The sequence below is a fragment of the Clupea harengus genome, chromosome 21 (assembly GCF_900700415.2).
Source record: "Clupea harengus chromosome 21, Ch_v2.0.2, whole genome shotgun sequence".
NCBI classification, from domain to species: Eukaryota; Metazoa; Chordata; class Actinopteri; order Clupeiformes; family Clupeidae; genus Clupea; species Clupea harengus.
The window spans coordinates 14,874,786-14,901,340 of record NC_045172.1 but is presented as its reverse complement, the minus strand read 5'-3'; the positions used below and the strand labels follow the sequence as shown (position 1 = coordinate 14,901,340).

General features: G+C 41.8%; 1 protein-coding gene across 4 annotated transcripts; it reads right to left on the bottom strand.

Annotated features, from left to right (window-relative positions):
- Nucleotides 1–18,732: 18,732 nt before the first annotated feature.
- On the bottom strand, nt 18,733–25,077 carry LOC105911703 (SLIT and NTRK-like protein 5). 4 transcript variants are annotated; one of them, XM_031558865.2, is made up of 2 exons: nt 24,244–25,077; nt 18,733–22,435 (listed from the first exon to the last, which is right to left on the bottom strand). In XM_031558865.2, the coding sequence occupies exon 2, from the start codon at nt 22,359–22,361 to the stop codon at nt 19,749–19,751; it is 2,613 nt and encodes an 870-aa protein (XP_031414725.1). In that variant the 5' UTR covers nt 22,362–22,435; nt 24,244–25,077; the 3' UTR covers nt 18,733–19,748. The 4 variants fall into 4 exon arrangements, with proteins under 4 accessions (XP_031414725.1, XP_012695987.2, XP_031414724.1 ...); XM_012840533.3 differs by having other exon boundaries at nt 18,733–22,412; XM_031558864.2 differs by lacking the exon at nt 24,244–25,077 and adding an exon at nt 23,533–24,144 and having other exon boundaries at nt 18,733–22,412.
- Between the last annotated feature and the right edge of the window lie 1,478 nt (nt 25,078–26,555).

The following is a 26,555-nucleotide window of genomic DNA, read 5'->3' as shown; positions in this document are numbered from 1 at the left end:
GAGAGATTGTAATTATTTTGCAGTGTCTCCTCCACTGGGTGGTCGGAGGGAAAAGGGCACGTCTGTCGTAATTGTGATGACAATCAGGCAGGCCTGAAAAGCATCACTGTAAATTGTTGATTGCCTCCATAGTGCTCAGGCGAGGGGGTCTGGCAGAATGGCGGCTCGTGGCCAGTGGGAGACTGGTCTGGCTGTCAGTGGACTACTCTTAATGATTACCCAGTTTTCAGACGAGCAACACCCCACTCAACCCAACCCCACCTTACCCGACCTTACCTCACCCTGTACCCTCTGTGTGTGCCCATTGCGCTCGCTCCTATCTTCTTCCCTCTGTCTTGGCTCAAGGAGAAATGGTATGGAAGGGAGGGCGTATTTACCGTTAATGACTTTGGGTGACTTGTTTTTAACTGGTGAAATAGACTGATTGTTTTCAATGGATTTTCAATGGTTTTCAATGGGTTTTTGAAATAAAGGTTTTTTAAAAGTCAAAGTCTCTCTCTCTCTCCCTCCTTCTCTTTCTCTTGTTATACCTTGATCTCTGACTCTCCTTCCCTCTCCCTAGTAGTTTCACTATTTTTTGACCTTTCACTGTTGCTCTCTCTCTCTCTCTCTCTCTCTCTCCCTCTCTCTTTACCTCCTTATTTATTCTTCCTTTGTCCATCTCTGTTCTTTCTCCGTTTATCCGCAGCTCTCCCTCTGTCTCATGCCATCTCCAGTAATGCATCAGCATTACAGTAAGGTTTGGTGGGGATTAATTTCAGGCAGCGAAGCGTATTGGAAGACATATTGAGCAGCAGGTGTATCTCAATGATGGAGGATCTGGAGACGCCATAATGCAGGGTCGGAGAGGGGGATGTGGTGATTAGGAGGCATGTTTATCATCCTCTGCTTTATTCATTTTCAGATTTACTGAGGCTGTGGAGTGTGTGTGAGTGTGTGTGTGTGTGTGTGTGCGTGTGTGTGTGTGCGTGTGTGTGTGTGTGTGTGTGTGTGTGTGTGTGTGTGTGTGTGCGTGTGTGTGTGTGTATGTGGGGGGGGGGGGGGGGGGGAGGGCGTGTGTGACCAGGCATGCGCATCAGTGTATGCATCAGTGTGTATGTCTGTGTGTACGTATGCAGAGGGGAAGTGTGTGTGTGTGTGTGTGTGTGTATGCATGCATGACCGTTTGTAACTCCATGAACATGCTTCTAGAACATGCATGCACCAGCGTGTAATGAATCATCTTCATGGACAGCTTTATAGACCATCATGACATTTTTCCTTTGCCTTGTCTTACCCATCCTTCATGCGGTTAACAAACAGTGAAGATCATGCTCCTTAAGTAGAGGACATGTGTGCGGCGCTATGTTATTTTCACAACATCCCCTCTGTTCAGGGATCTTGACAGTACCACAAAATGCTTTCCTTGAGACTCACTGTAGATGGTCCAAATGTACTGAGTTTTGATTTTATAGTTTATTCGCCCTCTTAGTGTCCTCCCATTAAAATTAATTTCTGACAGTTTTTTGGTTGTTGTGGAGTTCTTAAATCCATTAAATGTTCTATAAAATGAGGGACAGTTATGTTTTAATAAGTAAAGGTTTAATGTAAAGTTGTTGCCAAGATCAGGCAGCTCTTTTCAGTAATGGATTCTGGATACATTAAAAACCAATGAGTGGAAATATTTTTTATTATCTTAGAGGGTACAAGTATGTAAAACACCATCCTAAGTCTTAAGAAGCTGTTATATTATCTCACATTAATACACAGTACAAGGTAATGCTGTAAACCAATAGTGTAGACGTGTGAAGATCTTCTGTACCCACGGGGTCTCAAGGTTGACATTTGAGAAGAGATCCTTGATCAGTAGCCGGTCATTAAGAAAGGCAACGTTTTGCCCGCCACAGGCCTCGGATCAGTTTGATGGACTCTGTTCTACATCCTGCTCTACTGTACCCTGTCTCATCTGCCGGCGGCATGAGATAGATGTGTGTAAATGAAATGTGTGACATTTCCCCAAGGAGCGCTGTCTTAAAAGAGCAATCAATTTTTGTCCCTCAATTCACACAGGACAAACACAATGGAAGTGCTCACTCATTGTCTTTCACCGTAATTAAGCAATCCATCACGTCCCTCATGACAGACTGGAAATACTTTCAAACGGGGGTGGAAGTTACTTAAAGGGGGCCTCCATTACCTGGTGGTACAGACATGATTGAGAGACAGAGAGAGATGTGGGGAGAGAGAGAGTGAGAGAGAGAGAGAGAGAGAGAGAGTGAGAGAGAGAGAGAGAGAGAGGGAGAGAGAGAGAGAGAGAGATAGGGTGAGATGGAGGAGAACACCATCTAAGTGTCTGAGGACTTTCTCCTCGTTGCTCCCTGGAGAACTGCGGAGTGTAAGATTGCATTTTGCTGAGTGACACCCAACCTGAATCTGCCACGGAAGAATCGCGCTCCGTCACTTTCGACCTCCTCTCCCTCTGTCACACTCAGACGTTCTTTTCTCTAGTCGCAGTGTCTTTATGTCTTTGTGTGTATGTGTACATGTGTGCGTGTGTGTGTGTGTGAGTGAGTGAGATAGAGTGTGTGTGTGCAGGGCCACCGACAGCAACGATATGGACTGACGCACAGGTTGTCACATCTCCTCCTTGGCTCAGGAACACAGGTGACAAGCCATCATTTTGTAGTGCTGACATGCTCCCGTAGGACACAATCTACCCTTGAACTCCCTTCCTGGTCCATCGAAACGATTCACCTGTTACCTTCTTCTTCAAATCCACCCACTTTTGCAGTTATTAATAGCACAAGTTTTCATGTATTTTTCTGAATGAGGTCAAACAGAGATTTCCTCAGTCAATATTTTAAACATTCCCTTTGAAATAAAAACACATTTCTGTGTCAGCCTCAAAGTCATGAAGTACTATATAGATAGAATTTCATAAAATGGAAACCTCCTTTTTTTAAGCATACATAAACATCCATCAAACAAAGTACTCGTGTGCTCGGTTCATTCATAATCATTAAGCCTATACATTAGTAATCACTCTGTTTGTTTTGCATCTTGCATACTTGTGTAGTTGAGTGATTATGTCTCAACAGCCAAGTGATTTATATTCTGTCAGCACAGCATGCAGTGGCCTCTGCCTTTATGGCACAGTGTAAGACCTCACAATGCTGTTGTCCTTGAATGATACCCTTTCAGGTGAATGACACCCTGAAATTGTTGACACGCAGGAAATTGATGGCACGCTACAATGGTGGCCTAGCCCAGGTACATTTTCGCTGTCTAAATCATCCCCTACAGTAATACCTTGTAGGAAAATGGCTAATTTCATGACATCAGTAATATAACTGGGAGTTATATTAAGATAGAATTTCTGAGCATGAAATAGTGGAGCTTTAGGAGAATGTGTCAGACTGGGATAGCATAGATTTGCATATAACTGTTTGAATAATGCATTAGTTGTACAGTACATGCAATTGACATTCTTTGGTAGTGTTATCATGCTTCTGCCCATACAAACCTTATGCATGGAACGATAAGATTCAGGCAAATGCAATGCCTATGTTAGACAAAAATAATAATAAAAAATAGACACTTTTGTCTAAATTCACCCTGAGCCTGACAACTGACACCGAAAGCCACATTTTTGAAACTGTCCTTCCAGATCCCATTCGTCCTCAAAGGAGAAAATCAATTAGCAATCACAATGAGCTTGTTTCATCCGTTCCTCTCTAAGGTGGCATAGACACTGCATATTTGATTTCCCCACAGGCTTTTGGGAGTGCATGCACCGCTCCAGTGAAGTGTTCGGGGAAGGGAAGGGGGGGGGGTACCCCACCACCAGGCATGGAGTGGCCATCGGGAAGTTTGGGAATTGTCTTGGTAGGCCGGTCTTGCGAGGGCTGTTGTTTCCAAAAGCCTTAGACTTTACAGAGCCTATACAGATATTCAATAGGAACTCCACAGCTTGCTTTGCAGAAATAGAGCAACAGAACAGAAAAAGGCTTTACTGGCTGACGCTGCAAAGTGTGCAAAAATACCTGACAGTGTGTTGCACCTGATGAGAGCAGAGAGGCAGCAGGAGCATCAGGTGAGCAGGGAGCAGGTGACGTGTCATGCTAGGTGAACTAACTAACTAGATATGTTTTGGTGAACCTCCAAAACTGGGATTTTAATGATAGAGCCAGGTTTCCGTGGTTTAACTAGTCAGCTTCGTTGACGCTTAATTTCTCCAACTGGGAAAAAATGGGTTACCTGCTTTGTTTTCGACTGCAAAATAAAAATAAAAGTTAATTTGTTAAATTGAGGAACTATCCCTTTTATGACATAATAAATCATATATCTATCAATATATTTTGAGAACGAAGGTTGGAGGGGGAGCAGGAACCAGCACAGATCCAATTAGAGGTGCACCATTGAACGTTATTGTGTGACTGTGAAGTAAATTAGAGCACAATACATGATCAGATTTGACTACTTCATTCAAATGATTTATTGTTGCATTGCAAGAAATAAAATGAATGACAAGTATGTGGCATTCAAATAAAATGAATGACAAGTATGTGGCATTATACACCACATGTTTGTTTATTAATGTTGGACTCTTCATTCTGAATTTAATGAATACATCATATTTTACGCTCATGTTACACAATTCAAATTATGTTTGTTTCATGCATTTTTAACAAACAGGTGTCAGAGTCAGACAGGGACAGTTTGGCATCTTTGCAGCAATGGAGATGATTTATTTTATGTACATACAAAACCTTTGAAAATGAGGTTCATCGTGTTACATACAGTATCATCCATATTAACACAAACAATACAACTTACTTGCTTACTTTACGTTGATCGATAAACATTTTCTGTCAGTTCAAATTTGGTGTATTAAATTGGGGCCGCTTGACAGCAAATTCCCAGGCTGATTTTTGTTGCCAGACCGCCCCTGCCCACCGCCTGCTTTAAGTTGCCAGAGGGGATCACAGTCTACCTGGCAGTGGGTGTGTAGGCCATCCTCCCCCTATTTAAAAGTCCACCCTCAGCAGAAATTACAAAAAAAAGGAGAGAAACGGCCGGCAGCTGCATAACTACTCAGCCAGATCCCGGGCAGTGAGTTGGGGAAGCGGATGGGCGAGAAGGAGCGCTTCTCATGGCGTGGAGATTATCTCTTTTTATTTCTGTATTTTTCATGTTTTATGGTTTATTTTCCCGCAAGGCTGAGAAAGGGAGCTTCTGGAGCTTCCTTGGGGTTCAATGGCACGTGACTGTCATCTGGCCTTCACACTAACTCCAAGAGTGGGTGGATGGGTTGGAAGGGGAAGTGAGGAGAGGAGGGGGGGGGGACCTAGGGGATGAGATGGGGTTGCGGGGGTGGGTTTGTATGTGCGTAGTGGAGGCTCTGATCTTGGCACTTCCAGGGACTGGATGGCAAGAGAGCAGAGAGAGGGAGAGAGAGAGAGGGAAGGAGAGAGAGAGAGTGAGATGGACACTGAGAGAGAGGTTTCTGCTTGATGTGTTGGCATGACCGAGCTGGACCCCCCCCCCCCCCCCCCGCCTCTCCCTCCACCCACACCCCCCTGCACCCACTCTCTTCCCTCTCCCCCACTGCTTTAATCTGCTCCTTCACAGCTGCCATTTCCTCCCTCTGTGGCGGCTCGGCACCCTGACTGGCTGGCTGGCTGGCTGGCTGGCTGATCTTGCCCAGTGCGGCCCTGGCCACTATACTGGAAAACTCCAACAGCTTACTGCAGCCAAGGCATCGTCTATTTGCCTTTTATTCCCTTCATCTTGCATTAGCACTACATTTTGGGATTTACACATCAGCTTCAGATCAGAGATGTGAAAATATGGATCAGAATGAGTTTCCTGTAGATCCACAGCATAATGTAATCGGCAACTGTACGTGTGTAAATGATTTATGTTTGATTTTTTTCTATCCAGGGACACAGCTGCTAATTAGCTTCAGAAAAAATGACCCAAACACAATAACAATCCACTGGGACTCGCTAACAGGGTTTCCTTTTCTCTCTATTTTGCCTGTTGCTATTTTGCTTGTCAGAACTGTGCAAAGTACAACGCCAAGTAGAAAGTGTGATAACCAACACTTAACGCTAACATATCTTTGTAATGTGATTAACATTTTGGGTCCATGACCTGCGTTAGGTTTATCACAAAAGGCCACTCTTTTTTTTTGTCTCTCATCTGGATAGGCGATTCATCACCCACTTTCATCCGCTATCTTCATTTTTGCGCATGATCATTTTAAAGATGACCTCCTACTGATGGCAGTGGGCAATGCATGCTAAGCTCGCAGTCTCCATGAGTCACTTTGTGAAGGGCAACCTTATTTTCATTTTTCCCTCCTGTATTAAAAGGCTAAAGTCAATGGTGCATTTTTTATCCCTATCCCTGTCTCTGTGCATGAGGAGAGGAGAGAAGAGGAGAGAAGAGAAGAGAAGAGGAGAGTGGAGGAGAGGAACTAGAGTCTGTGTGCATTGTCTGAGTGTCCTCAACATTTTAGCTGAAGGTCAAGCAGTAAAATGCTCACCATTCAAAGGGGGGCGGCATGAAATTATCATAGCATCAATTGTCTGTTCTCTAGAGAGGGTGGATGAGGGTGAGAGCAATAAGAAGTGCTTTCGCAAGTGAGCCAAGCATGGTTGATGTTTGGCAATAATAAGAATGGCAATTTTTATTTATTTATTTTTTTGTCTTGGAGGGTTCAGTGAAGTGAGTTGTGCTGGGTTTCTCCACTTATGTCAAGGAGTACGGAGTCATGCAAATATCTATTGGCCTTTTTGTCGACTTTCTGCTGGATCACAGTAGCTATTTATTCACATGGCTTAGCTGGTAGAATAAGGTCCTAACATAGCTAAAGTCTTGGATTTAATTAACAGAGAACATCAATAGCTGTAAATAAAATAAAATGTGTGCAAAATGAATAAATGTTAATTTCCCAAATGTTAGTTCACTTGGGGTTAGTGTGTGTGGAAGACAAATGGGACTCATTGTGATTGACTATCAAGGACGTGCTGGCTTGCCATAGCACCTTCATTATTCTGTGAGAAACACATTTTTGTTTGTTTGTCACAGAATTGGGCTACTACCCTTTTATCATTATTCATCTTCTTCATCTGTATTTACTCTCTTCTTCTGCCATTGCAGTCTATGGCAGCCCCTAGAACCCTGTGGTGAAACATTTAGAAATTTGGCTTAATGATTGGGGAGAGTCCCCTGATTCTTTTCACCAAGTTTCATGGCTGGGGCATGGGCACTCTAGTACGACCAACGGGTCAAAGTTGAAGGTGCATTTAGGGACGTAACCTTTGAACCTTATGCATCAATCTCTGTTGGGGAAAAAACGCTAACAAGTTTTCACAGATCAGATCACACATTGTGTCCAATCTTCACAAAATTTGCTAGATTATCTTTTAAATTATCTTTTAACCAAGCCTTTTTTGTCCAGTTTTCCCCCAAATTGGCACAGATGATCTTCACCCTTCACACCAAGCCTCACAAAAGTTACCAAGGCTTGCAGAATTGGCGAAAGTGTTTGTCCATTACAGCCAATGGAAATCGATGGTAATGCCGCCAAACAGGATCACCCTGTTGATCCGCCAAAATGACTGTGGTCTACTCAGGGTCCGCCAGACCTACTGGTTTTAAGACATTCAACAATTTGATTTTTGATATTTTACCAGTTTCTTCCTTGTTGCTGAGGTTCAAATCGTAACTTTAGCTCATGTGACATGCACAAAACTCCACGAGCGTGGACCTGTGTGATTAACGTCTCTCTCTTTCTCTCTCTCTCTCTCTCTCTCTCTCTCTCTCATTTTTTCAATCAGATATCAAATGCATCCAAAATAGGCAAAAAATAAATTTACAAGCAACTTCCGTAAGAAATAAAGGAGTGACAGAACCATACTACACTATCTAACAAGTGCCAAAGGAGGTGCTTGTGCTTACCAAACTTGTGCTTTTTTATTCCTTTCCTGAGGTTACGCAAAACAGTTGCATCATTTCACTACTGGGGGACGCGGCAATAAGTAACCTTTTGATATGACCTTTAAAAAGTGATGTCTGGAAATATCATACCATCCCAAGGATGGGACATGACAACCTATCATGTTGGCCAAGTCACGATGCTACCATATTGGATTTAATCAAAACCAAAACAAAAAGGTTTTCAGCGGCTACAAACCTTGTTGAATCTTCACCAAATTTGGCACAGATAAAAGTTATCAGACGGATGTTTTATTTTCAAAACCATTCGCCCGGTACAGCCTTTTGAATTGCGTCAGCAAAGTCGGCAAACAGGAAGTGAGCTCATATCGCGGCCAATCTTTGGTCAATTGACATAATTGACCTGTGAGGACTTACAGCCATGCCTTTAACACTATGACATCAAGTTTCTATGGCAACTATATTCTGCTGGGCTACTTGGCCCCTTCATTACTGCATGCAGCTATATTTATAGGAGACATTTATGTATGAGGCCTCAGTAAATCAGTAAAGTAAAGTCTCTTTGCTCATTCTTCTTTTGTGAATGAATGTTTTTAATTTGCACTATACTGTATGTATTTTTTAACAGAGAACCTTTTGTCTTGCTACATGAAATGACTTGTGAAATATCACAGGAATATTGAATCATCAACCCCAGGATATTGAATGATTTCACCAACTGATCATCTGGTGTCTGAATTTCATTCATCTAAAATCTACTGACTCCGTGGTCTCTTAACTCCTGCACCATGAATTTAGAAATATCCTTCATTAAAGATTTATATTTCTATCCATTCTCACTGTGTAGTGTCAAGCTATGCCATCTTTTCTGCGCTTTTGTACAATCAATGAAGCTCCTAAAACTTCCAGTAGTGGAGTGATACATAGTCACAAGCTTTCTGCTCTTATCTGCACTGGTGAGTCAATCATGGGGTTGATAATGAGGAATGTGCATTTGACAGAGACGTGTATCAGTCAGCTTTGTGAATGACTGCCAAAGTAGAGAGGGCGAAGGGAGAGGGAGAGAGAGAGAGAGAGAGAGAGAGAGAGAGAGAGAGAGAGAGAGAGAGACAAAGAGAGAGATAGTGTGCGTGTGTGTGAGAGAGAAAGAGAGAGGACAGACCTGCTCTTAGTCGGAGATCTGTATGCTGGACTCCAATCCATTAACAATCTGGCCTAGCCTGAGCTTGCTTTAGTGAAGTATCTGAATAGATGAATGTGCATTCATTAACACGGCTGACTTTTTTCCCTTTTCCATGGCAGAGACTGGGCACTAGTGGCAAATTATTCACCTTTCATGGCCGCCTGACATAAAGCAAAAAAATAAATGTGGCAATTTGGTCATCAAAGGTACTGAGTCTTGGGTTATTTTTTCTGCTGATTCATTTAGTTAAAGGAGGGGTTGGGAGAGGTTTTGGCATGTAAGGAAATTTGATGGGAATGATTTGATATGCAATTCCAGTATAGAGCATTTTGAACATTTGAGTGAACCAGCAGGAACCATAATAACTTGTTTTGACATAGGGGTAGAACATGGACTATGATAAGCAACACAACACATAATCAATTTCACACTAATGTCAAGATAAAATCAGATGTTATAATAAGAAACTAATATAAATACACCAATATAAAAAAAACACAACATAACTGATGGCTTGGAGGGAATTGTAGCATGTGAGACAATGGGCCCATTAAAATGATCAATAAAGAGAGGAACGGCAGTTCACAATTACTTCACAGTGGCCTTATGACAATGTGTCATTTTGCTTTCGTGGAGAGGGAGCAACCAGCCCTGGCTGTCTCATCAATTCCAATAATCTTTAATTTAATAGCAGATATTTGCAGGTCACTGCAAAGCCTGCTGTTAGGAGCCAATGGGCCCTGTAATATATGTTCCAGATTGCAAGGGTAAGCTGATTAGAATTGATATTTATCCGTAGAGTTCCGAATGAAGACGCTAGACTTTTCACACAAACGTGTCAATCAGGAGCAAATGGGCCACATCACATCTCCTTTTTTTCTCCATTCCTCCTGTTCTTCTTTTCTTTTTTTGAACTGAAAGTGATGGAAAACGGGCTAATTAAATGGGGGGGGGGGAATGGACTCAAAATCAATCCCTCTTTTTGCCCTGATCCTGAGGGAACAGGAGTCTGAGGTCCAGCGTCCTCAGAAGAAGTGAGGGGGTGGACTAATGACCCGTGTCTATCTCAAACACTGACTTAGTCTGTCTGAAGCCTTGATAAATCAAGTGAAAGTATATTACTGCCACAACCATGATTCGTCTGTTTTTTCTTTTTCAACCTGTGACATTCACAGCTTTGAAACTCTTCAGCAGTAGATATCACAACCAGCCTGTGTATCTCTACCCATTTCTGCTTCTTATTTCATACAGACAAGCATATAGATGGATGAATAAATAAATAAATAATATTAAATAATACGTGATAAATAAATTAATAAAATACAGCTACAGGATGGAGAATAACACATAATTTAAGATTTAACCCCACTTTATCTAGAGTACATTTCTTTGTATTGCTGCCATCATTTCATTCTAGGAAGTAGGCCCTGCTAGTGTAGCCATCCCATAGTTTCCTGTTGTTTGATGTGATCTGCTATCATTCCGGTAGCAGGTAGCACTTCACTTGAGCCCTCTGTCTTAAGATTGATGTGACCGGACATGTCTTAAACATCTCATGACAAATAACTTGTCCTGTCATTAACTGTCATGATCATCGGTTTCTAATGCTATGACACTGCCACTTCCTATGTATTGCTATTGGTCATGACAGTTCTCAGGATGCTAATGCTGCTTGCTAATAAGATGTCATAGCATTAAATATTCAGAAAGCTGCCATGGCAATTACAGACAACATAACAATGTTCACTGTACAATGATGTCATGATGTCTTATATCATCTGACATGACATGTTTATGCCATGGTTATGTCATATTAGTCTCATGACGGAGTCATCTACCTGAAGTTAGATGTTGTGTTGCTAATTGCCTTTTTTGACAATCAGTGCTAGTTTGTGATATTCTAATGATGAACTAAACATTACTTCAAGCCCTTCAATGCATCTCTGCGCATACATTTCCGTGACATCTGAGTACTGATTGAATTATATCAAAGATTCAAATGTCATCTGCTACTGAAGCTGGTGTTCAGATCAGGACTTCTTTTTGTCTTCAACTAAACCGCTCTTTGTGCATGCTAATTGGACCAAACAGAAGCAGGAGGGTCACTGCGAAGATACCTTGTAGCAAAAACTGAGCTTGTAAGATTAAGGCTGGCAGTGCCAAGCCAGAGAAAAAAAACATTCTGCCTCGGAAAACAAAATGATTATATAAGACAAAGACTGACATTCAAGATAATGCAAGATAATTAATACAAAAAAAATATACCTTGACATTTTTGCAAGACCTCGGGACACATAATAATAATCTTTTTTTGTGTCAATTGAAAGTAAGACATTTGAAACAATATGAATCAATAGACATTTCAATTCTAATCAAAATATTGTTTACCCTCACATTCACAAATTTCCCTTTAGAAGTTACACAACCAGAAATATTATCCCTTTTATCTTTGTGCACATAATGTTTTTCAATGTGAAGATAAAAAACAATCACACTCATGTTAACAACGAGGAAGAATATTTCGTATAATAAATTACAGAGTAATCCTGTGCAATCTCTTGATTTACACAGTTCAGGAAATGATATACCTGCTAGAAAAGAAAAAAGACAGTTGAGTACCAAGATAGATGACCACCCATCATCACAACAACAATATAACTACTTTTGTTCTGCAGGTAAGACTCAATCTCATTTTGAGTCTCTGCAAGTGCCCATGAGACAAACAAGCACACATATAGTTATACAAGATCTTTTGCTATTTAACCCCCCGCCCCCCCCTTATAAAAAAACAATAATAAATAAATAAAACACCACATATTGACTATCAGTTATGTAAGCATAATAATAATAAAAACAACAACAATAATAATACTATAAAACACTTGGTTGGGCTTGACTTTATGCTCTCCCTCTCTCTCTCTCTCTCTCTTGTTTTTTCTTTTTCTTTTTTAATCTGAAGAGTCTTCTGTTGGCCCTACTCACGAGAACGTGACTGGCGGGATTATGGAGAAAAGTTTGCATAGCATCCATGCTGACGGATGCTGTCAGTGAGATTTAGCATTCAGCCCTTTCGAAGTGTGAACGAACGGGACCTGATTGTCAGCTTTCAGCAGACGCCTCTGGGATCAGGAGCCCCTCTAAATGTGGTAATTATCTGTTTTAGTCATTCCACAACTCTGACAGAGGATCAAGCCTCGAAGCCGTGAGAAGGACATTACTCCGGCGAAAACATCCCGGGCATATTTTCGGGGGCCTCATTTTCAAAGCCTGACTGGAAGCAGGAGAGAGAGATAGAGAGAGAGAGAGAGTTCCAAGGAGTGCGTAGATAGTCTCGTAGTCCACAGGAGGATGAGAGTCCTATTTCAGTGCAGTAGATGAATGTTTATTTTTTGTTTTTGTTTTTATGTTAAAACAACTGAAATACAATAAATGTATAATGCACACTGATTTGAAACAAAGATTTGATGGTGCGTCAAATGGTAAGTCAGGTATGTAGTGTACAAGTTAAGACTAAGATGATAAATATATAGATAAGTATATTCATATTCATCAATGTTGACAATGAATACAAGATAAACATAGAACAATGGGTGCAAATGATGCAAATGCACAATGCCAAAGAAGTTTGCAGACATTTTTATAGCAGACATGTTGGGCATTACACACACACTAAAATGTACACCAGTGTCGCACCTCGGATTTTTTTTGCACCCTTAAATAGACCCTTGCATTCTGTTCAGGCATCCACCCAGTAGAGAACAAAAGTGAACAACTGACACAATTGAAAAGCATTGAAGGCCTACAACACATCCCACCACTACATGGTCATCTGCAAGACCAGGGAGATGACACACACACACATACACACACACACACACACACACACACACACACACACACACAGCTGGATGGTGAAACACAGATACACAAATGAAACATATAAAATCAATAAAAGCAAACTCAGTAATGGACTCCCCGTCTGACTGTCCACCTAGCATCTAGCATTTGTTTTCATTTGACTGCCTTTGTTAGCCCTTCAGTGTCCACATTAAGACAACATCTGTCTAAATAATAATAATAATAAATATAATGAAGAAAAAAAAACAAAAACAGGAAATGAGTTTTCTCCCACCTACTACTTCATTATCATCCCGATCTCATTGTACACAGTCTTTTTTTCCCTGCTCAGGTTTGATTTGGAATAGCATGAGGCCACTTGTTGTGCTTTGTGTGCTGCAAAACATTGAATAATAGGGCCAGGAGGAGAGAGGGAGAGAGAGAGATAGAGAGAGAGAGGGAGGTAGAGAGAGAGAGGGAGAGAGAGAGAGAGAGAGAGAGAGAGAGATAGACAATCTTGTACATAAGAGGAATTTTACAGAAAATCCATCTTCAGTGTGCCTGCAAACGTCAACAGCCACCTACACAAACATGCACGTAGACACACACAGAAACACACACACTCAGACACACACAAACACAGACACTCATGTGTGCATAGAGAAAACCAGGCCCACAATGTAGCCCTTTGAAATTGACATACCATCAAATCAGGAGAGAATAAAAAATATATTTTTGCTGCAACAATGGGCTGTGGCAGCACCGCTGACAAACAGTGAACTGCACAAATTAATTTTCAAAATCAGTCAGGTTGCAATGTCCATATTTTGAGCCTCGTGCTTTGCATGAAATGTCATAGACATGTGAAATCATGTCGTCACGATTAAACAGGAATCTCTCACGCCATGTGTGAGTGTCTGAGTTCTCGAAGAGAACCCTTCCCAACGCCTCATTTTTACGTGACTCAGACTATGATCAATATACTACAAAATATCACAAGAGGCGAAAAATTACTCATCTGTACACTTCAAGCATGTTGCATGACATACTTGAGCTTTTATCACCGTATATTCTTGAACCAGCGAGTGATTTTTTTATCACTTTTTCTTGTGATAACATAAAGGTTTGGCTCAAGGCACAGTAAAATGACTTGACACCCTCCCGGAAGTGATATATCAACCTATTGTTTTTTTTGGTCAGACATCACAAGGGTTGGGCACGAGGAGTCAGTAACGAAACAGCTGCCATTTATCAAACGACAGGATTACTGCAGTTCCACGTCGATGGTAGCCTGCCGTCGCACAAAAACAAAACAAAACCAAAAAAAACAAAACGCACCTCTAATGAATACAACCGAGCATGGCACCCTGGCCAGATCCCACTGTCCTCTCCTTCTGTCTTTCTCTCTCTGTCTCTCTCTCCCCCTTTCGCTCTCTATCTGTCTGCCTGTCTCCCTCACTACTCACACCCCTCCTTTCTCTCTCTCTCTCTCTCTCTCTCACACACATACACATACACACACACACTCACTAACTCACAAACACAGATATATTCACATAAACAGGTAGACTCATATTCATGGCACCCTGGCCAGATCCCACTGTCCTCACCTTCTGTCTGTCTCTCTCTGTCTCTCTCCCTTTCTCTCTCTATCTGTCTGCCTGTCTCCCTTACTACTCACACCCCTCCTTCCTTTCTCTCTATCTCTCTCTCTCTCTCTCTCTCTCTCTCACACACACACACACACACAACACACACACACACACACACACACACACACACTCACTAACTCACAAACACAGATATATTCACATAAACAGGTAGACTCATATTCATGGGTCCCTGGCCAGATCCCACTGTCCTTTCCTTCTGTCTGTCTCTCTCTCCCTCCCTATCTGTCTCTATAAATATATATGTCTGCCTGTCTCCCTCACTACTCACACCCCTCCTTTCTTTCTCTCTCTATCTCTCTCACTCTCACACGCACTCACACACACACACACTCAGTCTCTCACACACACACACACTCACTCACAAACACAGATATATTCACATTAACAGGTAGACTCATATTCATGGCACCCTCACCAGATCCCACTGTCCTCTCTCTCTCTCTCTCTCTCTCTCTCTCTCTCTCTCTCTCTCTCTCTCTCTCTCTCTCGCTCTCTCTCTCTCTTTCTCTCTCTCTCTCACAGACACACACACACACACTCAAAAACACAGATATATTCCCATACACAGGTAGACTCATATTCATAAATAACTAAATCCACAGTCTCATTTGCATGAAAATCACCACACGTAAAGTAGCGACCAGCAAGAGCAGCCTTGTAAAAAATATATATACTTTAGTTTGATTGGCTTTGTTCTCCAATCTTTTCTTTAACAAAAAAGAAAAAAAATACATAATTTCAGTGAGGCTGAGAGTGAACACGGTTCACAGCACTGTGTTCACTGGACACTAACCTTCATGTCTCTCAGCCAAAAGTAATTTTTTTTAAATAAAAGTAGCGGTCAGGAGCTCCAAGTCAACAGCAGTTGGATTCAACCGAGGGTTAGGGACACAGAATCTACAAGAGTGCACCTAGTTTTCCACAAGACTGCTGTCCAGGGGCATGATCCTGCCATCAAACCATGTGTAAGCCTTCACTTGATATTCTTAACCATTAAGCATGATGGTGCTTAGCTATTACTGCATCTTTAAGAGGGTTATAAGGACTCCTTAACAATATATAGGGTTCAGTCATTCTAGAATGTGAAAATCCCCTCAAAACCATTTGCAATACATTCTATTACATTTAAACAACCGGTATGTCAATTAATAAAACATGGTGGCACTCTGCTTTAAGCAATGCATTAGCAGTATTACGCATCACATACATTTGGTGGAGGGATACTCAATAAAATGCGGTAATGCAATGTCCTTGTATCTAAAATGGTACAACAGTGTATTGGCAACGGCAAGATCAATGGTTTGATTCCAAGAGAGCTCATATAAAAATAAAATATATACCTTCTGAGCTGTATAAGCCACCTTAGATGAAAATCTCTTCTAGGATTTCAATCATAAGCATGCTTTGGATAAACACATCTCGAGTGTTTCTATCAATCTCAATAAATATATAAAACTATGTTTCCAATATTTATAGCACAATGTTTATTTCAAAGAGGCTAAGGGCACAGGAAGCTTCCAGAGGAAGCTGCATCATGTTTCTCGTGGCTATATGATCAATTTAGCAAAAATAGGTAACTGAATACTTCCTGCTCCTGTGCACTGACCTTAAAAGTACATTATTTCTATCAAATGACAACATTCTCAGGGGCTTTCACTGAACACTTCCCAATACCATAATAGGTCAATGATTATAACTTTATAAGGTCACAAGCCATGTTCAACTGAATTGGCCTGGGTATAAAGTATAACTAATGAATGACGTAGCGTTAGGAAGGCTTTGGGAAACCTTCCCTTTGTCATGACACACACACACACACACACACACACACACACACACACACACACACACACACACACACACACACACACACACACACACAAATCCTACAACCATCCAATACAACCATCCAACCTATCAATATCAGCTCATATGTGTACATTAGTATCTTTACATTAATGTGATCATGGCCCTTTAAGTATAAAATATTTTAAATGATATCTTATATTTTATATATTTTACCACATCACGTCTGAATTAAAAGGCCAAAGTTGAAAATTAAAAGTAAAAAAAACAGTTTTTTGCCCTTGATATTTCATTGCATGTCAATCTTAAAAATATATATATATATATATATAATTTTACTTCTTCTGCATAAACAGGTGTTTTGACATTAAGGCCGCAAATCAAAACAGCACCAAAACACACAGTTGCACACACAGTTTCACAGTGTAGGTGAATGACAAAGCCAGCCCAACTCACGAAAGGGAACATTTTATCATTTCACATGCCTGGAGGACTTCCATTAAATATCATGATTAAACTAATCAACAGACTCATTGGTGCCTGTCAGATAGCATCTCTGCCTTCTCAATTAGCCAAATCTCCTTGAACTCAATTGCACACATCATGATCACGAAAGCATCTCCTCTCAGGTCCCTCGTCTCCCTCCCAGGCCGTGGCAGCCCTCCTGAACAAGATAAGTGAAATAATCGAGGGGGAAATTAAACATTGTGCCCTTCTTCACAGCCTCGTTCTCTCTCCCTCCCTCCCTCCCTCACTCTCACTCTCTCTCTCTCTTTCTCCTCCCTACAACTCCACCCCTCCACCTCTCTGAGGACTATCCACTGATTAAAAGCATTATTTGTGAGGTGAAAGCTACATGCACAGCATGCTCCCACCCTGACGTGCAATGCACTGTGGGTAATGCATTCATCCATTATCAGGGAGTCGCCTTTTTTCGTCAGTGGCGGTCAGGGTCATCCAAACACCGAAGCATGATCCCGAAAGCAGAGTAGGGGCGATGTGAATAAACAGACCAGGTGAACAACACAGGCATCCTCAGTTCGGATCGAGTGCCATTCATTTAGGGTACGGTGAGAATGTGGCTCATTTCAGAGGAAACCGCAGGTGACACCAACACTGAGAGCCACAACCACAAAAAAAAAACATAACCATAAATAAAGTGTGTGAAATGTCTTACATAGGTTTTATAGGAAACACCACAAATATTGGTTGTAAAATTGCGTACACAGCCATACAGCTATATTTAGCCTATACAGCTAAAGGTCATTCATGTGTGTTTCATAACTACGGTCCAGTGTTTCTTACCTAAGTATATTTAACAAGTTATGTCTAAGGTGGGCCTTTCAGTGTATTTTTATACCAATGCCAGCCAGAATGCTCACAATGAAAACTCTCCTAGTAATTAAATTATTGGGTCAAATATTTGGAGTGATACAGACAGCAAACATTTTGAGAATTACTGCAGTTGGTAAATTCAACCCAAACCACTGATCAAGCCAGAGCATTGCTGTGCTGAAAAAAAGTCAATTAGCATCTAAATGGCTTTTTTGAACTCTGGCATCTGGCATTTGCATATGAAGACGACGAAGCAAAATATTTATCAGCTGAATACCAAGCAGAAATCTATGGAAGTCGGTTAGCTCTGATTACTTAGGGGTTAACTGCGTGGCCCAGCGTTCACCTTGCTCAGATAAGAGCTTAAGGCATAGTCTCAAGAAAAAAAAGAGCCCAGAGTGTTTGCTGTTTTTCGCTAGCCATGTAAAGACCAACATTATGCTACACTTGAAATAGGACCCTTGAGTGTTGAAACACAGAAAGTGCATAGTAGGCCTTTCTTTCATCCAGGGTAGAGAGCCTGGTCAAACTCCTTTGTCTCAGGGGCTTGAACATGGCCTCACTGGGTTGCTGCGGACGTCCAAACCTAACATAAAAGCAATTATCATGTCACTCCGAAATGGTCCTATGAATCAAAATGGAGGGTGGGTTTTTTTCCTCGCTCAGTATACGCTTGCTGAATTTGTCCATGGCAATTCTGCAGTCTGCTCATTTTCATAGCCTAAGGAAGACACACTCCAAGCTCAATGCAGACTATTTCCCTGTGTCAATACCTCAGTTAAAAAAGTAGATTTTTCAAGGTTTTCCATTCTCACAAATCAATTAGGAATAGAAAATCTTTGCACGGTGGTAATAACTTAGTCATTGATTGCATAATTCAAACCTAACTGAATTAGCCTCACTGCAGCATTCCACTGTAGCTCCCCCTGAAAAATCATTACATTCAAACAATGGTTTAAATTTTCAGACAAAGATATATGAACCTGACATCATATTTATTGATGACATTAACATATTTTGGTCAGTATAGTGCAGTAAGTGCAAATCAATCAAAACCATGAAAACAAGGGATAGAGAATTGCGAATGCTTGTATAAAAATAGGTGTTACATTAAAATATCCGTATTACACAACATAATTATTACTTCAATTATTATTTATGAATTCTGATAACATATTAAAAATACATATTAAGAATGAATGCACATATTCATTTTTAATATATAATAATTTTCCTAATGGTAGCTGGGGAGACCCTAGGGTCTTCCATTTCCAAAAAAGTGCAGAAAGCATACAAAGACACTTTTTTTCTCTTTTTTTAGGTGATGCAAAAGTCTCTCTTTGACATTGGGGGTGTGCCACAGTTAAAATAAAGCCACTTGTACAATGCGCGCTACAATAAATGATTTGAAATTACAAACATAAGCTTTACAGAAGATTATGGAACATGGAACAGGTAATAGTGATGATTAATTAAAGAGGTTGGAAATACATGGCAGAGATTATACCAATAAATACAGTACTTACTTACAGAATAGAGCAGAGAATTGTCCTGCACAGTTGAATGTACTGTACAGTTGGTTTTGTTGAATGGTGGTGAACATTTTTTTTTTTGTATTTCACAATATATGTAAGGTTATATTCCTGAAAATGTATTTTGGGTAATTGCCTGTACACCTACATTTATGTGTATTCAATTCTGGACATAAAAAAATAGATTTTGCATCACCAGTTTTTGTCACCACTCACCTATTTTGTTCCTCTACTCAAGTTCAGAGAGTATTTATTTTTCTGTAATGTCATGTAGCTTTTAAAAAAAAAGTAATACAGTTGGGCACACCCCATTTCTGATCCTTTTGTTGTTGTTTTGTTGTTGTTTTTTAAGTTGGTGAATGGCGGGCCAAGGCACCCCTTCTCTTTGAGCCAGCACAATAAATTGGGAAAATGCTTGATATTTCTATAGATAAATGTTCAAAACTGGCTGAATGTTGTTTGTTTCTCAAGAACTTCGAGGTAGTCTGGCTCAACTTGGAGTTTAGCCTTTAGTTCCAAGTACTCATTTCTGTTGGGTTCCACATAAACAGTATTAGGAGTGGTTCCATACAGCATAGTTTCTCTTATTCTGTCAGGATGCAAATACTGACGTCTAACGTCAAAGTTTGCGTTGTACGTGTACGGGGCAGGACCGCTGTACTTGTACTCGAAGGGGTTGCCTGGGGTGGCTGGTGGCTTGTCTGGCTCGAGTATTCCTCTGAAGAAATGCTCGGCGTCCTGCACCGGGGACGGGTCCTCACGTGGCTCGATGGTGCTCACACTGTAGCTGGGGCTACGCATGGTGCTGTCTCTCTCCTCATCCACATTGCTCCGATAGGTCCCCTTGAGCTCGTGGAAGTCGCGATAATCCTCCACCGCGTTGCCTTCCCTCGACCTGTAGATAGGGTTCTTGCACATGTGACCCAGCGGCTGTGGGATGTACTCGTAGACGTGCCCAGCGGGGGCCTTGCCCTTAGGGACGGAGCGGTTGCTGTACAGGCTGTACTGGAGGTTGAAGGAGCTGACGTCAGAGTTGTTGGTGCTGGTGCGGTCGCTCTGGGACTTCTTGCGCCGTTTCATCACCACCACGAACAGCCCCGCCGCCACAAACACGGACATGATGAAGACGAGCAGCAGGCTGAGAATGAGAACCGACAGGGGAACGGTGCTGGAGGGGGGTTGAAAGTTCTGCGAGGGCTCGGCTGTGGTGACCCTGCCCACAAATGGCTCGTCAGATGGGGCCACAGTGGACACAACGATGTCTGAGTAATCAGGACACAGTTGCTCCGCCAGCACGGAGCGCATGTCCTGCCCTGACAGCCTTTTTGGGCTCTCGCAGATGACGTCATTGACAACTGTGCCCATGTTGAGCTGCTCAAGCCAGATCTTCATCCCCACTGCATCACAGGAGCAATCCCACGGGTTCTCAAAAAGATCAATCTGCACCAGCAACTTAAGCTGATCCAATACACCGCTCACAGGCAAGTTCTGAAAGTGGTTGCTGCGCAAATTGAGCCGTGAAAGGGACAAACTGGAAAAGACGCCCCCTGGCAATGTTTTCAGAAGGTTGTTGTTGAGAAACAGCAGCTGGAGGTTGGGCAAAAACCTGAAGGTGCCCCCAACAATCTCTCTGATTTTGTTGTACTCTAAGTACAGGTACTGCAAACTCTGCAGGCCGAAAAACATGTCTGCCGTGAGACGGTCGATTAAATTGCCATTCAAATACAGCCTACGCAACTGAGTTAAATCCCCAAAAGCTCTGTCTTGTATGACTGCTATCCGATTGTTTCCCAGGTGAAGCAAATCCAATCCTGTGGCCTCCACGAAATCCGATCTGCGCACAACAGGGATGTAATTCCCTGTGAGGTACAATTTTTTAGGATTGTATGGCTTGGGCTTAAGATCTGATATGCTCTCAATTTTTCTCTCCTGGCAGTTGACATTTAGCCCCAGGTCAGATATTTGCAGATTGCATGTACACGCAGCGGGGCAGTCCAAAGGCACTGGGGCTTTGGTCTGAAAGGCGATGATAGGCCCATAGTTGTAGGGGTTGGATGGCATGCGGGTGGTGGGCTTCGATCGTGTTTTGTTTGGAGGCCTGGTGCCCTTCGTGGGCCTCGACGAGGACCTGAAGACACCCGAGGAGGTGGCCGAGGTGGTGACAGCAGCCGGGGTGGTTTGGAAATAGCCGCTGGTGCTCAGTGGTGGTGGCGGCGGGCGCATCTCGTACTCGGAGATGGCCCGCCGGGGACACAGCTCTTGCTTGGAGACCTCATCCAGGTCCCTGCCGTGCAGGCGGAAAGGTGTCTCGCAGATCACCTCTCCGACCAGAGCCGTGTAGGAGATGCTCTCGAGCCAAGCCTTGAGGGCGATGAGCTCGCACGAGCAATTCCACGGGTTCTCCTCGAGTTGTAATTCCACCACGTTGCCCATGTGCTCCAACAGACCCATGTAGGGGAACATTTTCAAACGGTTCCCCCTCAGATCCAGGTGAGTCAATGGTACGTTCCGGAAAATGTTAGCAGGCAAAGCTGACAGCAAGTTGTCATTCAAAATGAGTACAGTGAGATGGTGGAGTTTGTTCAGGGCATTAGGATCTATGTTACTGATATAATTATAATCAATCTGAAGGTATTCCAGACTCTCTAGCCCTGTAAAAGTATCATCCCTTAGAACATCTATTTTATTATTGTTCAGGTGCAATCTCTTGAGACCCTGGAGTCCATTAAAAGCTCCCGTCTCAATCTCCGATATATCATTATTTCCTAAATGCAAAATGGTCACCCCAGTGTAATTGATGAAGTCATTGAGGGACAGTTTTTTCAGGAGATTTCCTGTCAACAGGAGATGGTATGTCGAAAAATGCACAGGGCTTATTTCCATCAGCCTGACAATCCCTCTGTTCTCGCAGCTGACAGATAGTATCCCCTCCTTCTCCTCACAAGTACACAGTTTTCTGCAGATCTCCCCATAATTGTCATACATCTCGACCAGACTCAGAGATGCCACGACCAAAAGGATTATTTTCAGTATCCAGATATGCATTTTCATGGGAGACAATGGCCCAATTCACTGTAGTGCAGGAGCTGTCTGTGTTGTCATCTAGAAGAGAAAGCAAGTATCATCTGTAAATTTCAAATGAATAGTGTCAACATTTGCATTTGCACTAGATACAGAAAGGAAAGAAAATACATTGATTGAAGAGCAAACATAAAGATACATAAATTACAGCACTTATTGAAGGTAGACCTAGAAATAAAAACCCCAGTAAGGGCACTGAATCTGTTATGGAGCAATATTTTGATTAAATAGTTAGCATTGGAAATTCATATACTGTATATTGGCATCCATCCCTGTACTCCTGTACTAATAGCCCATGCCATCAATCCATCGAGTTGCAAACGTTTCATATTCTTGTTACAAGTTGGTCAAGTTAAAATATGACACATTTGCTACATATTCGTTGTTGCTAGAGAGTGTGCAGTACTCGTCATATTTTAGAACCGAGCTGAAGCATCCTTTAATTCATCCCATTTCTTATGAAGACAGCTAGCCTACATGAATAACGCTCTCGCCTCTTTGAAAATCAGGCAGTAACAATAACAGACGTTTGCGGACAGAAAAAAAACGCGTACCTATTTTGCTGCGCAATGTTGCAGTATTAGAAACCTTAGGTACAACTTGAGTGGATGTATTTTACAAAAAAACATAGACAGCCTAGATGTTCCATCTTCTCTGTTGCAAAGTGCTCTTGGCCACAAATGTCAAGCAATGCTTCCCCTTGAACGGAGGCATATTTGTATCCGCACGGAGTAATTCATCCAAATAAATATCCTAAAACACCAATATCAACAATAACCGGAGCCTTTTACAGCAATGCCGTGTCAAAACAAATGCCACCCTTCAAAAAATACTGGCAAATAACATGAAAAACATACTGCAAGTTTTAAGGGGTAACTCACGAGTATTGAGGTTTTCCATTCGTGGGTAGCAACCCAGTACATTAACGTACGGTATGTGCTCGAACCCAAGATAACGTTCATCGCCACTCTCACAGGCGCTAGAAACAGTGATTGTAACAGCCACGACAATTTGAGCCCGTCATCCCTCGGGCAAAAACAAAACCCGAGTTCATTAAAAAGCAAAATGCATTAAGCTACGTCATCATTAACACACAAATATCCCCTTAACCAAAGTGAAATAATAGTAGTGTATATCATACCGATTTGAAACATATCTGTAGCGCATCGAAAGAAAGATGACTTGATTCAGGCGCAAAATCTCTCTCTCCCTCACCCTCTCGCACTGGCTCTCTCTTTTTTTTCAGTTGCGCACACACACATGCTGAGCCGCACACTAAGATGAACACGAACTCTTTCGCGTCTATTTATCGTGCTATGTTCAAAAGCAGCAATCCCTGTCGTGATGCGTGAGATAGCCTACTTAACGTGCAGTTGAATAAGGTTCTGTATAGTTTGTGATATAATAAAGGCTACATTGTGAAGTGATAACCCAACTCAACTGAAATGCATCGATGTCCGACTCGTCTAAATGGCACTTAAAATGTAGCAACACAACCGGCCTGAAATAAAAACGTTCTTCGGGAAGTTAACCACAGAGACAAGAAAAAGGACCAACGGACAAAATGAATCATGACTCATGACCGTTTCGCAAGAAAATGTCACATTTTCTCTGTGAGGTATTTTGAAATATTACGCCGTCCTAATGTCCAGTTGCTACCTCCTTTTAATTCAGTATACAACTTAACACCCGCAGTGCATCAGTGGCACATACATTTCAGAACCATAGACAGCTCCACGGCACCGACCGTGGCAGCACATGCATTTTTCCAACTAATTTGTTAGGAATAAATCGGCACCGACCGTGGCAGCACATGCATTTTTCCAACTAATTTGTTAGGAATAAATCTTACCGGGTTAGAATTCGAAAACGTGAAAGCATTGCGAGCGCCAGGAATCTGTATGTTTCCTTACGATCACATTAGTCCAGCTTTCCCAACTGTAAAATCCTCAGAGTCGAAGGTCCGTAGTCTCCAGGAGGTTTGAATACCACAGAATTGTACAAACTGTATCTCTAAGCTGGCAATGTGACGGTCAAGAAGACACCGTCAGACTATAGATTTCTCACGGTGGATGTCCACCTGCACATCGAAACCACAGACTGAAAAAATGTGTCCATTTCTAAAAGAAGAGTGAAATATTGCGAGAAATTCATATGCTACCATCTAGACATTCATCTCGACCGAGACCACCCTCCCTCTGGAACGCAGACCGGCGAAAACGGATGGGCAAAGCTCGCATCCCCCGGTCTCTTCTGAGTGGTATGGCTTATATCGCCCTCCTCATATGCTCTATCTTTCCAAGGTGTCCTTATGTTTCAGTCAAGCGCTCATCACATTGGTGTTATGTCCGGACTCCGGGTTGCAATCCGTTTATTCCATTATTCTAAATCACTGGCATTATGAGCTTGGTACCGTGTAGAACTGCATCGGCATTATTGTTAGGCAAATTTAACCACCGCTTCAACTAGTGGAAGTTGGATTTCGATTGGCTCACTGTTGCTGTACAACTGTCAGATCAAATGCAGATTTTTGGCCAGGCGGTACCAAATTACTGACATCAGATACCGGGTATAAAGTGATGATTGTTAAGAGCGTTTGCTTGATCAAAATGTTCTATTTTGTATGTTGTATTCAAATCGATCAGAAACAAATACATATACAGAGAGAGCAAGGGAGAGAGTGAGAGGGAGAGAGAGAGAGAGAGGGAGAGAGAAATAGAGAGAGAAGTGCCCGTAGAGGGCAGCACAATGCGATAAAAGATTTGTTGTTTGGGGTCTTTCCAGCACTCACAAGCTACACCTTGATAGTTAAAAGAGTGATCCAAATTTGCCATATCATCGTTCAACATCAGCTCCCATCTCTTTAGACCAACACATATGGCTCAGTCAGTCATGAAACCGAAATGAATGTTTTCATTAAGTTTGGCATGTGGCATACTAAATCAGAATGACAGACAGCTTTTAAATCGATAGGCCTGTACATTAATGTAATATATTTTACAGCCATAAATACCACACAGACCCTGTGTTGTATCTTGTTATATCTTGCAGATGAGAAATGACATTCTTATAATATAATGTATCATTTTAGCTATGCATACCAATTGAGTGAGAGCTGGACAGACAGTTATCTGTTAGCATAATCTGAGTGAGTGAAGACAAGAACATTTATTCCTGACATTCTAATTGTAATTCCAGAACTTTCTTTTGTTCATAACTATTCCATGACATATTCAGAGTCTTGGGGATTAAGATGACAGAAGATCTAGGCTGGTCGATGTTCTGCATAATAATAACACTAGCCTCCCTCTTAATCACTGCTTTGGAGATTACCTCTGGAGATTTCTAAGACTACCATAGTGGTTATTCCAGATTTATTTATCAACACACCACTCTGAGGGGAGATGTCCTCCACACTGTTTAATTACTGTACCTAAGACATGGCATAATTGTATTTGAAGGAATGGAGAGAGGTGTTTTATACACCTTCATTTAATTAAGTGTCATTCTCAAGTCATAAACCTACGCAAGACAGACATCGAATCACACTTGTAACATGTGATTGCTATGGGTTGTGTTTATTATAAGACCACTGTTGAAGATAATATGACTTGAGAATGACAAACCAGAGACTGACTAATTAAAAGGAAGAGATGATGTGTTTATTTTTATTTGCCGTGGTGCTAGAACTATCTCAATATATGTTGTTGTTGTTGATGTTGTTGTCCAGTATCTATAGGCTGTACAGAACTGTATCTCTACCAATTGTTATAATAATAACTAGAAGGGCACTCTGAGAGTGAAGACGTGTTAAAGAATGAAAAAATGTGGATGCAGATCCGCTCCCGAATTGAATGTGTTCTTCCTTGGCCCATGCTACACTTCTCCACCAAGTTTCAAGAAAAATTGGCCTGGTCATTTTTGCGTAATCCTGCTGACAGACAGACAAAAAAATGGCTATGGAAACATAACCTCTTTGGCAGAGTTTGGCCGAGTATGTAGCTCATGTCCAGAATAGAAGCACTACAACCCATACCAATAATACATTACAGCAGAGGGCAACATCAGGGCCAGAAGGTGAGACTAAACACAGGGTGATACATGACCATTTCAGTGGGTCTCTGACTCAGATGCACACAGTTTGTAACCACTGTGTATAATAAT

Bases quoted from the DNA above. Each gene is read 5' to 3' on its own strand.
- LOC105911703 (XM_031558865.2), bottom strand. From the start codon at position 22,361: ATGAAAATGCATATCTGGATACTGAAAATAATCCTTTTGGTCGTGGCA.